The sequence below is a fragment of the Psammomys obesus genome, unplaced genomic scaffold (genome assembly GCF_907164565.1).
Source record: "Psammomys obesus unplaced genomic scaffold, mPsaObe1.curated_primary_1811, whole genome shotgun sequence".
Lineage (NCBI taxonomy): Eukaryota > Metazoa > Chordata > Mammalia > Rodentia > Muridae > Psammomys > Psammomys obesus.
The window spans coordinates 9,457,217-9,471,424 of NW_026590859.1; the positions used below are offsets into that span (position 1 = coordinate 9,457,217).

General features: G+C 49.4%; 1 protein-coding gene across 1 annotated transcript in view; it reads left to right on the forward strand.

Annotated features, from left to right (window-relative positions):
• The first annotated feature begins 351 nt into the window (after nucleotides 1–351).
• LOC129678417 (mitochondrial amidoxime-reducing component 1-like) overlaps nucleotides 352–14,208 on the forward strand; it is a 19,986-nt gene continuing 6,129 nt past the window's right edge. The window contains exons 1-6 of the mRNA XM_055609188.1: nucleotides 352–770; nucleotides 4,084–4,257; nucleotides 6,506–6,665; nucleotides 8,040–8,180; nucleotides 12,321–12,382; nucleotides 12,471–12,542. Of these exons, the coding sequence (XP_055465163.1) occupies nucleotides 496–770; nucleotides 4,084–4,257; nucleotides 6,506–6,665; nucleotides 8,040–8,180; nucleotides 12,321–12,382; nucleotides 12,471–12,542 (884 nt within the window). The 5' untranslated portion in view covers nucleotides 352–495. The remainder of the gene's footprint in view (nucleotides 771–4,083; nucleotides 4,258–6,505; nucleotides 6,666–8,039; nucleotides 8,181–12,320; nucleotides 12,383–12,470; nucleotides 12,543–14,208) is intronic.

Here is a 14,208-nt window from a genome sequence, read left to right on the forward strand (position 1 = left end):
GCTCAGCCCTGTAGATCCTCAGAGCCTCCTCCGGATCTTTTCAGGTCAGATCACAGCTGGCTGGAAGCTCCTTGACCCTGACCGCTGCCAAACTGCTCCTCCACACAGTCCCCAGAAGGGCGGCTGCCTGCAGCTTGGTTTCTAGTTTCAAAATCACACCCTGTTCTGCAAATGTTGTGTGTTTTAGGTCAAACAACCCTACAAACATGTAAATAAGCTACACTCCTGCACTGATTGATCGTGGGGGAGGGTCAGCGAGTGAGTGAAGGAAAGAAGGAGGGAAGAAAGAAAGGAGGGAGGGAGTAAGGGAAGGAGGTGGGGACTACTGAGTGAGAACCCCATAGCTGAGCCACCGCCTCCCGCCCCTTGGATTGGCGGGGAAGGATCAGGAGCTGCTGGCCTTTGGGCTCAGGTCCCGTCAGGCCGCTGGCTACAGTCGCGCCTGGTCCCTCGGGCTCCTGAGGTGTATCAGCACCCACTCTGCCCGCTCAGGCCATGGGTGCCTCAGGCTCCTGGGCGCTGACCCTCCTCGCCTTCTCCGCGTCCCAGGTCCCCGCGCGGCCGCGGCACATCTGGCTCGGTGTCGCCGCGCTGGGCCTGGCCGCGGTGGGGCTGGGGACTGTGGCCTGGCGGCGGCGGCGCGGGCCGCTGCAGCAGGTGGGGACGGTGGCCCAGCTCTGGATCTACCCGGTCAAGTCCTGCAAGGGAGTGTCGGTGAGCGAGGCGGAGTGTACTGCCATGGGGCTGCGCTGCGGCCACCTGCGCGACAGGTACGCGGAGCCCAGCGCTGCGCTTCGCTGACCCAGGCTGGGTGGGTGCGGGAGGTCAGCGGGGACTCACAGGTCCCATCCTTCCTACCCAAGAGACCCAGGAGCTGGGGAAAAGGGACCCTCGCCCTTCATCTGCTAGCTGGGGGGTGGGGGTGGGGCTGGAACTCTGACCTCTCCCGGTTTCCCCAGCTTTCTGGAGATGGACCTCTCTCTGTCCATTCTCCCCTAGCTATTTCAGATCTTGCGCTGCAAGATCTTGGAGGCATCCCCCACGCTGCCGGCCAATCTGCAAGCAGAAACTTCAATATCCCTCCACTTTGGGACCTGGAAGGGATTGGCCCCTGGTCACTTTACTTGAACTTAAGAGAAATTAAGACAGCGGATCCCAAAGCGCAGGGGGCATCTGGAGAGGCACGGCTCATTTTTACCACAGAAGTTGAACACTTCCTTGCAACTTAAAAAAAAAAAAAAAAAATCTTCGAGTGTTAGTTTCCCAAGGTTCAGATAAAGGTTCAGGGCGCGGCTGAACCTGGGGTTTGTAAACAGCGATTAAGGGTAGGCTGAGGAGTGACTGAGGAGTGGTGTGGACTCCTGGGAAGGGCCAGCAACTCTGCCCTCCCACCAGACCCGAGGACCTTGTGTGGACCTTGTGTGCTCGCCCCTCATCACCTTGTGCTTTGCAATTCTTGATGTCTGAGGAACCATAGACCATTAGAGGCTGGTGGTGGCTGAGTCGAAGCTGTCTGGCTGATTGCCAGACTCCCTGTTCTCTTCCCCATCACTTGAAAACACATGAATGCTCCTTTCACCAAGACACAGTAGTTCCGGAAAGTTCAAAGGTCAGCTGCTCACCTCTTCTTCAGTCAGTCAAGAACCTTTGCTCTTCTCTGCTTTGTGCAGTGGGCCTCACATATAGTAGCTATTGGCTTTAGATAGTTTCTATCAGCCTCATGGGTAAAGGGCATTGACCCGATTCAGAAAACATGTTCTGAATTTGCACCTCAGCTGTGGTGACAAATTCTTCACGTTTGTCACAAGCTCCCAGGGACTGTAAGCAAAACAAACAAATAAATAAACAACAACAATAACAAATTCAAACAAACAAACAAAAATGAACAACTGCCTTCCTGGGGTGACAAGTACTGTCACAAGTACCAGGGAACAGAGAGGAAGGGTCCTGGAGGCTGTCTGGGGAGCACTAGGGAGGCCTTAGAAAAGGAAGTCAACAGCTTACACTGAAAGCTTGAAAATGGTCAGGCACTTCCAGTCAAGTAAGTTGGAGAACATTCTAGAGCGCTGAGCTAAGACGCTGAGCTTAACGGCTCGCACGTGCTGGTGTGTTTCCCAGAAGGAGCCGAAAACGGAACAGGGCCTTGAGTATAAGGAACACTCTCACAACATCGAAACTTGACTGTGCACAGCAGCAAGGAAGAAGAGGAAATGGCCCAAAAGTCCATAAATGGATGAGGAGATTAAGTCAAACATGGTTTGTACAGACGGTGAAATAGCAACCAGACCTGAAGAAAGTGGCGTTCCGTTGCGTTTGATGACGTAGATGGGCAATGAAAACGCAGTGCCAGTTTAAATGAGCCGGGCAGAGAGACATGAGTCCGGTTCCAACTGCTTGACTCCAAATTCATAGACAAAAAGTGGAGAGGAGGTTCTGGGGCGGGAGGGAGTGGGCGTGGCGAGTTATTGCTTCATGGGCACAGATTTTCTGTTTGGAACGATGACAAGTTTTGGACACGGCGGTGAAGGTTGCACAACACAGAGTGCACTCACCGCCATGACTCCCATTCTTTGTGTGGCTTATGCTGGGTGTCTGGGCTGGGCCTTTCCAGAATTCTTGGCCTCTTCTCCAGAAAACTGGAAATCAGGGCTCGCACAGGCTCACCAAAGAAGCTGCTAACTTTATTTGAATCTGAGCAACAGAATAAGGTCTACACTCTAGAATCAAGACTGACAAGAGGCCACGTGAGTGCTCAAGGGCCCTGATGACTATTTCAGGCTAGGATCAAAGGGATGAGGGCCTAGTTACTATGAGGCGTGGTGAGGGAGGCTCTCCACCTCGGTTGATACCTTAAGTCATAGACTAGCTTTCTGGCTGCACACGTTCCTTCCCAGAACACATTTAATTTCAATCATATGAATGCCCAATTAGTCTCAGGTATAAGATGGTAAATAGGGGTATCCTGCTGATTTGTGTGTGTGTGTGTGTGTGTGTGTGTGTGTGTGTGTGTGTGAGCTTGACACAATTTACACTTATGTGGGAAGAGGACTCTCAGCTGAGAACAGGCCTCCATCAGATTGCCTGTCGGCAAGTCTGTGGGGGCATGTTCTTGATTAATGATTGATGTGAAAAAGGCCCAATTAATTCCCTGCAGGGAGTGCCGCTCCTGGGTTGGTGGTCCTGGCTTGTTTAAGAAGGCAGGTAGAACAAACTATGAGAAGCAGGCCGGTAAGCAGTAGCCTCTTCCCGAGCCTTCACTCCCCTGGCAGAGGGGAGGAGCTGCCCCGTGCTTCCTCTGTAAACAGTTCTATCCGTTGCTCTCCTGTCTCCAGTGAGCATGTTTCCGGGAAGTGTTTCTAAACCCGGGGAATAGTGGGTTGGAAAGTACTGTAGGGGTGGACACCAGACCTTTCCAACCCACTGCAGAGTTCATCACACCCAGTATTGAAGCATTTGCTGGGGAGGGCTGGAGAGATGGCTCAGCAGTTAAACGCACCTGCTGCTCTTGCAGGTGAACGGGTTTTGTGGCCAGCACTCACATGGAAGCTGGCAACCACTTGTAGCTCCAGCTGCAATGTATCTTATACCCTTCCCTGGCCTTTGCGGGCTTTGCATGCCTGACGTGCACATACACAAAGGCAAACACATAAAATTTAAAAATAAAGGTAGCACATGGAATCGGTACCACCTGTTACTCAGCTGGATTCCATGGCTGCAAACTCCTTGAGAAACCATCTTATTTTTCTGTCCCTGAGAGCTCATTGGTTCCTTGTGACCCTCTGGCTTTCTATGAAGTAGATTCTAAGATCCTTGGGGAATGTTTAACCAATGTGATCTAGTCCTGGCAATTGGGATAAACTATAATTAACATCTTTGGCTCAAAGTGTTCCATCTGTTACACATGAATTCTTGAGTGGTTATTCATTTCTTTAAAATTAACACACACACACACACACACACACACACACACAAATTAACACATATAACACACACTCCAGGCTTACGGGGAGGAAGTATGAGCTGGGAAACTACAACTCTGGTGCTTTTGCTGGTTTCCAGCAGCCTGTGTTTTGACAATGTCAGGTTTTGGCTTGTGATCGATGAAGAGGGGAAGATGGTCACTGCCCGGCAGGAGCCTCGCTTGGTCCTGATCTCGATGACCTGCAATGATAGCACCCTGATGCTCAGTGCAGCCTACACAAAGGACCTGCTGCTGCCCGTCACCCCGCCTCCCACAAACCCCGTGCTCCAGTGCAGGTGAGTAGAGCAGGCCTCTGGCCTGTGGGACCAAATACACATGCAATTATTCTTTACCTTAGCCTTTAATTGTTTTAATGTTCATTAGCTTGCAAGATAACAGATGGATTTCATTATGACATCTTTCCCCACGTCGTGCATCTTGTTCATATTCGTCCCATGAACAAGATGGGACTCCCTTGTCCGATACCCCTCCCACAGTTCCCCCCAAATAATCATCTCAATATTTCATATCACTTGTTCATACAGGGCCGGTGCAGCTCAGTTGGTCAGGTGTTTGCCGCCGCACACAAAACCCTGGATTTACTCTCCAATACCACATAATCTAGGCATGGTGGTACACACCTGAAATTCCATCAGGCAGAGGTGGGGGCAGGGAGGTCTGAAGTTCAGGGTCAGTCTTGAGTGTTTGGTGAATTCAAGGCCAGCCTGGGCTACGTGAAACCCTGTCTTTACATAGATAGATAGATAGATAGATAGATAGATAGATAGATAGATAGATAGATAGTCAAATCTAGATTCTACATGTATCAGAAAATGTAAGATATTTCATGCCCCCTTTTCCTTAGCCCTCTATCTCTTCATGCATAATATTTCACTTCTTTGTCCTATATATGTGTGTGTGTGTGTATTCATTCATATTTAAATCCAGATTGTGATGATGCTCTTGCAGTTTCGAGGACATGCAAACAATGGAGGGCTCCAGGAAGTACATTATTAACAGTTAGCCATCGATTGCACATTGTCCTCCTCTGCATCATGAGAGAACACATGAGAAAGTAACGCTGGTGTGGGGACAAGGGACTCAAAAGCCCAGTGTAAGCAGGCTGAGGGCGTGGCTCAGTGGTAGAGAACTTGCCTAGCATGCTCAATGCTCTAGGTTTGAACCCCAAACTCAAACATAAATTAATTAATGAAATATAGTTCTGTGTAGAGAGCAACCAGGGAAGGGGGGAAAACACAATGACATGAAACTGAGAGAATGTAGGACAAAACTGGGTGTTAGGTCGGGAGGGTGTCCTAGGAGAGGGGAAGTCCTACAATCTGTCACAGGACTGTCCTTGCCAAGGGCTCTGGTAGCAATGCCCTAGTAGATACGATATTTAGCTCAAAGCAGGAGAGTTGCAAAGTGGAAAAGAACAGCTGTGACTGGAAAGGTATCCTCTGTTCAGGTTGGAGGAAGGGCTCATTGCTCAGGCACACCATCCAGAAGCTCACCTCCTGAGCACTGACAGCCTGAGGGAAGGTGGGTGCCCTAGGACCTGGCTGAGCAACTGAGAAATCAGCTAGAATTTCCTTTTTCTAATTATGGGAAACTTTTTTGGCTTAATTATACTTTTGTTATTGCTTCTGCATTTTAAAAAAAGATTTACTTATTTATTATGTATACAATGTTCTGTCTACGTCTACACCTGCATGCCAGAAGAGGGCACCAGATCTCATTGTAGATGGTTGGGAGCCACCAGGTGGTTGCTGGGAATTGAACTCAGGACAGCTATCTCTCCAGCCTGCTTCTGCATTTTTAATTAATATGCAACAAGAGTTGGTCATGGTGACACACACCTTTGGTCTCAGCTCTTGGGAGGCAGAGGCAGGTGGATCTATGCCTTTGAGGCCAGCCTAACCTACAGGTTTAATTCTGGAACATCTAGAACTACACAGAGAAACCCTGTCTCAAAATCAAAACAAAACAAAAACAAATCAAAGCAAGCAAGCAAACAAACAAAAACCCATGAATGCTCAAGGAAACCCATAGTCTATCCATCTCAGCCAGGCAGGTAAACCAACAGGAGGGATACTGAGGCAGAAGGATCAGAAGTAAAAAGGCAACTCAGTGGGATACTATCTGAAAAAATGAAGGACAGGTAAAAAGAAGAATGGAGACGTGGTTCAGTGGTAGAGCATTTGCTTAGCATGCACCAAGTTTTAGGTTCAAACCCCAATAAACAGTAAGTTCTCTCTCTGTATCTCTCTCTGTCTCCCTCCTCCCTCTCCCTTCTACCGCAGTGAGCTGGCTCTTCCAACATCAGTTAACAGTTGAGACATGCCAACTTGATTTAGGCAATTCCTCAATCGAGGAATTACGTTGGGTTCTGGGTGGTCCTCATCCTTGTATTAACCCCTGACGATGAAGGAATGTCGGCTACATCACAGACCATTGCAGCTTTTCTGATCCATCCCTGAACTTGGTATTGTCTTACTCAGAGCATCCAAATTGTCTCCACCTGTCACCCTGTCCCTGCTGCAGAATAAAAAGTCTGGAGGTGCAGGGCCGGGACTGTGGAGAGGCTGCAGCCAAGTGGATCAGTAGCTTCCTGAAGACGCCCTGTCGCCTGGTGCACTTTGAGCCCAGCATGTGTCCCAGAAGTTCTCAGCAAATGATCAGTTTGTTCGGGCCCAAGGACAAGGTAAAGGGCTTGTGAGCGGCTTGGTGTGGTCTGAGGGTGGAGAAAAACTGTTGTGGGCTTTCCCACAGGTGACACATCCCTGATATGCTAATGCTGCGGTGTCCATGGCAACCGCCAGGCACTCCAAGCAATAGCCAGAAAGAAAGCACTTGCCATGCTCACAGCCTTGGCCCTGACAGCCCTCAGGAGCCAGGCTTCTAAATAGAGGGGCAACGGTATGCAGAAGGAGTAAGTCCTGCCCATCACCAGGATCTAGGCTCCAGTTTCCCCTGAAAGTTGTCAGAAATGTGAACTCTCTTCCTGAGAGTCAAAACCTTCCCCCAGGGCTGACACCATGGCCCCAGCCCCTTTCTTCTACCCTGACCTAAGATTTCTGGGAATATTCCAGTTTCTTGGGATCCGTTGTATCTATAGTCTCATAGCCAAAAGGAGAGCCACAAGTGTCTCATGGGGATAAACTGGTTCCTGCCAGGTCCATGAGTGGGATTCCTGGTTCCTTGATTTTGAGGGAGCCTGCCCTGCCTTGGAGAATCCACTTTCCTGTCTGTGTAAGCTTTCTGGTGCCAGCAGAGGTCCAGCACTATGTATTCTTCAATGGGGTCATTTTCAATCAGTTCTGCAGCGGTGTGGTCCAAACATTTTAGCTTTCTTACAGCTGTGTGTCAGAGCGGGAGTGGGGCCTCAGCCTTCACATGGTCAGGCTGGCTCTTCAAGGTGCAAGGCTGCAAGGCTCAGGGTGCAGAGCACTGCACTGCACTGCAGACAACTTCAACGTTTTCTTTATAAAGAAAACCAAACTAGTGAACGTTTTCTCAACATAATGAAAACACCAAACTCGGCCACCTTATTAAACGCTAAGGAAATGGATGCTTAGGAAGCTGAAATGATGGCTTTAAGGGAACATATCCACTGACAGCTGTAGGGTTCTGAGGTCATGCTCTGTTCATAATAAAACAAGACAAAATAAAATAAAATTGTACACCTATGGGTGTTTTGCCTGAATGTATGTCTAGGTAGCACATATGTGCAGTGCCAATGAAGGCCAGAAGAGGGCGTCAAATCCCCTAGAACTGGAGTTACAGCTGGTTGTGAGCTGCCTTGTGGGTGCTGGGAACTGAACCCTGGATCTCTGCAAGAGTAACCAGTGCTCTTAGCTGCTGAGCCGTAACTCCAGCTCCTCTGTGTCATGAAGTTCTGCAAGGACAGTTAAGGATTTAAATTGCTATGACATTTCTATGGGACAAAAACCTAGAAAACTAGTTATAAAGATGTGTGTGTCGTGGGTAGGGGCTGAATTTTCAGGGACTAGACCCATGATGCCCCTATGAGGCGTTTCTAGGCCATGTTATATCCCAATGTCTGCTTCCTTGTCAGGTGGCCTACTCAGATGCAAGTCCATTCTTGGTCCTTTCTGAGGCATCGTTGGAAGATCTCAACTCCAGGATGGAGAAGAGGGTGAAAGTATCAAACTTCAGGCCCAACATAGTCATTTCAGGATGCGGTGTTTATGCAGAGGTAACAGTTGGCCTGCACAGCCTGCTTCTTTTGATTTTGTGAAAGATGCAATAGTTATTGCCAGGAAGCCCATAACTGTAATCAAAGAAATGAAGGTAGAGGCAGGATTAGGAGTTCAAAGCCAGGCTCAGCTATATGAGTTTTTGGTCAGCCCGAGCTACATAAGACCCTTTCTCAAAGTAACAACAACAACAAAAGGATAACAGCTATTAACGCTGGAGCAGACTATTGCAGGGGGCTGTCTCTAGGCTGCACAGGGATTCTAAGTTCCTAAGAAGTGAAGGATCACCTGTGGAAGACACAGAGATGCTGCTGGGTGAGGTCCGAGCGTGACAGGGAGAATCCTGAGCAGGCAGAGCGACTGCTGAGCTACTTTTCTCAGTGTGGACTGCGTGGACTGTGTGTCACTCGGGGAACCGATAAGGTGCTTGCTTTGTCTTGCTGCCCCACCCCACCCTGCCTGGTTCCTGCTGAGCTGGTGACTCCCTTGAGGGAGACCAGCATTTTTAGCATGGCTGCTGGGTCGGGGGTGGAGCACGTATCCACTGATGTTGCCACTCCCAGTCACTTCCAGGGCTCCCCTCTTCCTGCCCTCGGGTGTCCCACACTGTGCTTCCGCATGGAGAACTGTGACGCTGGTTCCTAGTGTCCCATGTGGTCCCGGCAGCTGACTTACCTCTGTAATAGCCTTTAGATGTTGACTTTGATCTGTCATGAGGCAGGTGCTGGCAGAACTGAGTGTGAGAATCGTGAGGAATGGCAGTAGTGATGGTTTGAATGAGATGTCCCCATAGGGTCCTGCATTTGAATAGCTGGCCTCCGGCTGGCAGCACAGTTTGGGGGAGGGGTAGGAGGTGCGACTTTGTGACATTTCCAGTCTGCTCTCTTTGCTTGTGCTGTGGTTCACGGTGTGAGCCCTCAGCTTTCTGCCCCCACTCCTAGGCCTTTGCTCAGTCAGCCTAGACCCTAACTTCTGCAATAAGCCCCAACAAACCCCTTCTTCTATAAGTTCCCTTGGTCATAGTGTTTTATCACAGCAGCAGAAAAGTAACTAACACAGTAACGAATGTGCAACAAGTCAAAAACATAATGACTCTGGCGTGTTTCTGGCAGCATTGACCCATACTGTAACACGTGACTTCACTGCAGCCTTGGTTCTGAACACACGGCAGGCACTTTGCACTGAGTACCATCATGCCACACAGCATAACTAACATGCTGGCTTGGATTTGAGACTTTCATTTGCTGTGAGTTGCTGCGGTTGTATTGTACATTGTACATACAAGTTTCTGCTCTTGTTGAGGCCTAATGGTTTCATGACAGAAAACAGTGGCAGTATTTTTTTACCTTCAGTTCTTAGCACACATCCAGTTAGAATTTCTTTGGACTGTATATTGTCAGATGAACAAACATCTTCTTACCATACAGGTTCACTTTTGTCCTTGGTAAATACTCTGAAGAATTGTTTTAAAGGAGCTTTTATGATTCATTACCAACAAACCTTTGGTCCCTGTACCTATTTTGTATATTTGGATGCTTGGGGATCACGTAAAGATTTCCCAGGTAAAAAGTGGCTGTGAATTGGAAAACATTTAGGAGGCCCTGGCATAGAGGCCAGGGATGGAGGCCAGCTGTGGGCACCTAGAAGAGATGTCGGCCTTCAAGTAGGAATTTGCTTCTGGCCATACCTTTTGTGTGTATTCGGAAAGGGAGAGGCAACAGAGACTGGAAAGAGGCCCTTACCTCTGACAGTTTCCTTGGGTTCTATGGAAAGACATGGGCCAAGTGATTGAGCTCTAACCCCTCATTTGGGTGGGTGGGGGGGACTAACTCTGTCTCTCAGCTTTGCATAGGAAGGTGAACCAGGAATGCTGGGAAAAGAGCAATCCAGGAATTCCATTCAAGGAATGCAAAGAAATACATCCTTGATTTTTAAAACATTGTAGTTTTGTTAATTGATTGATTAATGTGTGTACCCGACACAGTAAGTGTATGAAGCACAACATGTGGAAATTGTTTCAGGCATGTGGGTCCCAGGGATTGAATGCAGGTCTTCAGACTTGGTGGCAAGTGTCCTCACCAGTGAGCCATCTTGCTAGCTCACTTCTGATGTTTTGTGTAACACATTCCTGGCCTGTTATCAGCTTCAAACATGCCCATTCCTCAGAAGATGGCAAAACGCTTGTGCAGTGAATGAACGGCACACACCCTTACGCGATGACCCAGCAAGGCCCGTGTTCCTTTGTGGCGATGGCCATATGTCCGAGCTTGTGGCTAGGAGGCTCTCTCTCTCTCTACCTCTCTCTCTCTGCACCGATCTTGCAGTGTCACCGCCTGTCAGTTGCTACCTGGCACTCCTGAGGCACAGACAGCCCTGGCCTCCCTCTGAAGGGCTCAGCTCTGAAGCTGCATGCTCCCAGCCTACCCTCAGCCTCCTCTCCTACCCAGAGTCCTCTTTGCTTTCCAACAGCTGCCTGGGTTACAACACTCTTTCCCAGAATTTGGCATTGAAAATTTGCACCTGACTCTTCCCTCTGCCCCTCCCCCTCTCAGACCCAGTCACATGCACTTGCCTGGTGACTCTTGGTTCCTGGCCACCTGCTAGGCCTGACTGTCATCCATCATCACACCCGGGCCACAGACTGTTCTCTCTTGAACCCTAGAGAAGCAAGGGGCAAGCTCTCAGGGGCTCTGTGGGAGCTCTTACACTTTCCCATGTGACTGTCTTGTTCAATAACAGCCTCAATCTCTCAAAATGCTGTGTAAGCCTGTAAGCTGGCCCCGTTCATAAAGACACTTACCGGACAAACGTGACAACCTAAGTTTGGTCCTGGAAAGGTAGGACACACATCCCCTTCCACTCATCTGCACACACATGCTCCCAGGTGGCCTTCAGCCTCCTCTCCTACCCAGAATGCTTTTTGCTTTCCAACAGCTGCCTGGGTCACTACATTCCTTCACTGAACTTGGCCATGAAACAAACAAACAAACAAACAAACAAACAAACAAACAAACAACATCCACCTCTGTAATAATTTAAAAAGGTTATGCCCCCTCTCCAGCACTCAAGTTCTGCCACTGTGGCACAGCTGACTTTCTTTTCATTTTTAAAGATTTATTTATTGAGTGAATGAGTGCCATATCTGCATATATACCTCCACGCCAGAAGAGGGCAGCAGATCCCAGTATAGACGGCTGTGAGCCACCCTGTGGTTGCTGGGGATTGAACTCAGGACCTCTGAGTTCTTAACCATGGAGCCATCTCTCCAGCCCCACAGCTGACTCTCTTAGGTTTTATTTCCTATGAATGTTCTATAAACTGCAAATTGGACCTGTAATGAAATATAGCCAAGCTCAGGCACAGCCAGCTCTCTCCAGGACGTTTTGGCTCTAAGCCCATCTTGTTTTGCGACATTACCTCCAGCCATCACGTCCAGACCAAGACTCCCGTGACTTCTTCCGGGTCCGACATGTTTCCAGCTTGGTGTGAAGCTTCCTCCTTTCTTTTGCTAAACAGGTGCTTTCCAGATGCTAGATTTTTTTAACCTGAATTTTCCTTTTTATAATTTTTTTTTAAGAGAAGAGTCCCTTTTATTTTTAAATAAAAAGATTTGATTTTAATTCCGTGTGGAGGTGTGTGTATATGCAGGGGCCGCTGGAGGCCAGGACAGGTATCCAGCTGCCTAGAGCTGGCACTGTGGTGGTTGTGAGCGGCCCGACATGGGCGCTGGGCAGTGAATGCTGCTCTCCTGCAAGACAACACACAGCCTCCGTTTATTTTATTATTATTAGGGTTTCTCTGTGTAACAACAGCCCTGGCTGTGCTGGAACAAACTTGCTATGCAGCAAGTCTGGCCTAGAAGCTCTCGTGTCTCTGCTTTCCAAGGGCTAGGAGTAAAGTTGTGTGACACGCTCAGTGCTGGAGACCCAACCGAGGGTGTCATGCGTGGGTAAGCTTTCAGAGAGGAGAGAGGCCTGAGGTTGCTGAGGAAGAAAGGCTGTGGTGCCCGCTGGCCCCTCCGGACCGAGGAGAAGACTGCCACCTCTGACGTAATGGCATCGTTAGGTTAGACACCTCTCAGGTCCCCGAATAGGTGGGGGTCCAGAAGAGCTCATGAGAATTTGTCCTTTACTTTCTAGGATTCTTGGAATGAGCTTCTCATCGGGGATGTGGAACTGAAACGGGTGATAGCTTGCGCCCGGTGAGACCCTTTGCTGTCCCTGTGGGGGTGGGGGAAGGGCAAGGCCTCTCTGCTTTGTTCTTGGGTGATGCTTTATATGTGTGTCCAGGTGCCGTTTAACCATGGTGGATCCAGATACTGGCATCATGGACAGTAAGGAGCCTCTGGAAACGCTGAAGAGGTAAAACCAGGCACACCCAGTCTCATCCTGGGGTCTAGATGTTGGAGGAGCCATGTTTAATGATATCTACGCTGTTTACTAATATTTGCGAAGGGTAACTTCAGAGAGTAACGGGGTGGAATGGAGATCCCATAGGCACTAGAGAATGTTACTGTGTAAGACAGAATACCCCAGAGGAGCTGGCTTTGGGAGAGAGACGTGATACATTGTAGCTCTTGTTTGTATCTATTTGACATCAGAGCAATGGAGAATCTGGTCTTCTTATTTTCCATGGAACAGAGGAGATACAGCACAGAAAAAGACAGGCAGTAGAAAGAGACCCCAGCTCTGCAATGCTGACTGTCTGCAAGTCTCCTTAGGCCAGACCCAGAGCTGCTCTGTTTTAGGATTCTAGGGATTGGATCCAGGGCCCTGTGAATGCTAGGCGAGCTCTTCTACCACTGAGCTCTGCCCATAGACATCCTTTTTCTTATTAGATGATGATGATGATGATGATGATGATGATGATGATGATGATGATGATGTGTACGGCTGTTTGCCTACGTATGTTTGTATGTAGCATGTTGAGCGTGGTACCCACAGAGGCCAGAAGAGGGCGTCAGATCTCCTGGAACTCTAGCTGCAGACAGTTGTGAGCCACCACTTGGGCTCTGGACCCTCTGCAAGAGCAGCAAGCGATCTTAAACAGCAATTACTTTTTATTTTGAGGCAGGGTCTCCCTAAGTCATTCAGGTTGGCTTTGAACTCACTCCTTAGCCTTGGTAAGCCTTGAACTTGATTCTCCTGTCTCAGTCTCCTGAGTAGCTTGGACTATAGGCTTGTGCCACCAGGCATGGCTCTGATCTTCATAAAATAAAAGAAATGGGGAAAAACTAGACGAGTCTAGGTGTAGGTTAGATAACCACGACAGCTGTCTCTGTCGTGTCTCTCGATCTCTCCCTCACACACTGCCTGGTCTCAGACTTCCTTTCCCTCTGGCTTTGAAAGATTCACGTGCTTGCAGAACCACTGGCTCTCTGCACTGTCAGAGGCCCTCCCTGGGGAGGTTTTGTTTGTAGAAAGAGTAATGAACCCCAAACCCAGAGTAAGGGCAGGAAGCAGGGATCACAGGAGCCGGTACTCACCTCCTGATCGTCTGCAGGCTTTGTACAGCCCAGCCGCCTGACCCTAATTGCTTCCAATTCCCCGGGGAGACAGTGCAGGCAGCCTAGGTGTCTTCTCCTATCTCTCCCCGAGATTTAAAGTGCCGAGGGTCTGGTGATTTATGCTCTTCCTGGGATAGGTGGTCATAAATCGGGCAGGGAGAGGCCCCACTGCAGGGTGTAAATCACAGGCGAGCACGCAGCCGCTTCAACGGCATCTCTGGGTATCGCTGGTGCCCAGGGGTCGGAGCTGCTTTGGGCTGAATGTGCTGGGCAGGGTGGCTGACCTCTCACCCACCTGCCTGGCCTTGCCTGCTGACTACACAGTCAGAGCCCAGCTGGGTGAAGCGAGACTCAGCAAAGAATTAGCCCAGCATTGTCTGGTTAGGCGAAGCACGGGGTGGCTTGGCATCTGCTCGGGGGTTCTTAGGATGCAATCACTCTGCCCCTCCTTCCTAACTTCCTAACTTCCTTCCTTCCTTCCTTCCTTCCTTCCTTCCTTCCTTCCTTCCTTCCTTCCTTCC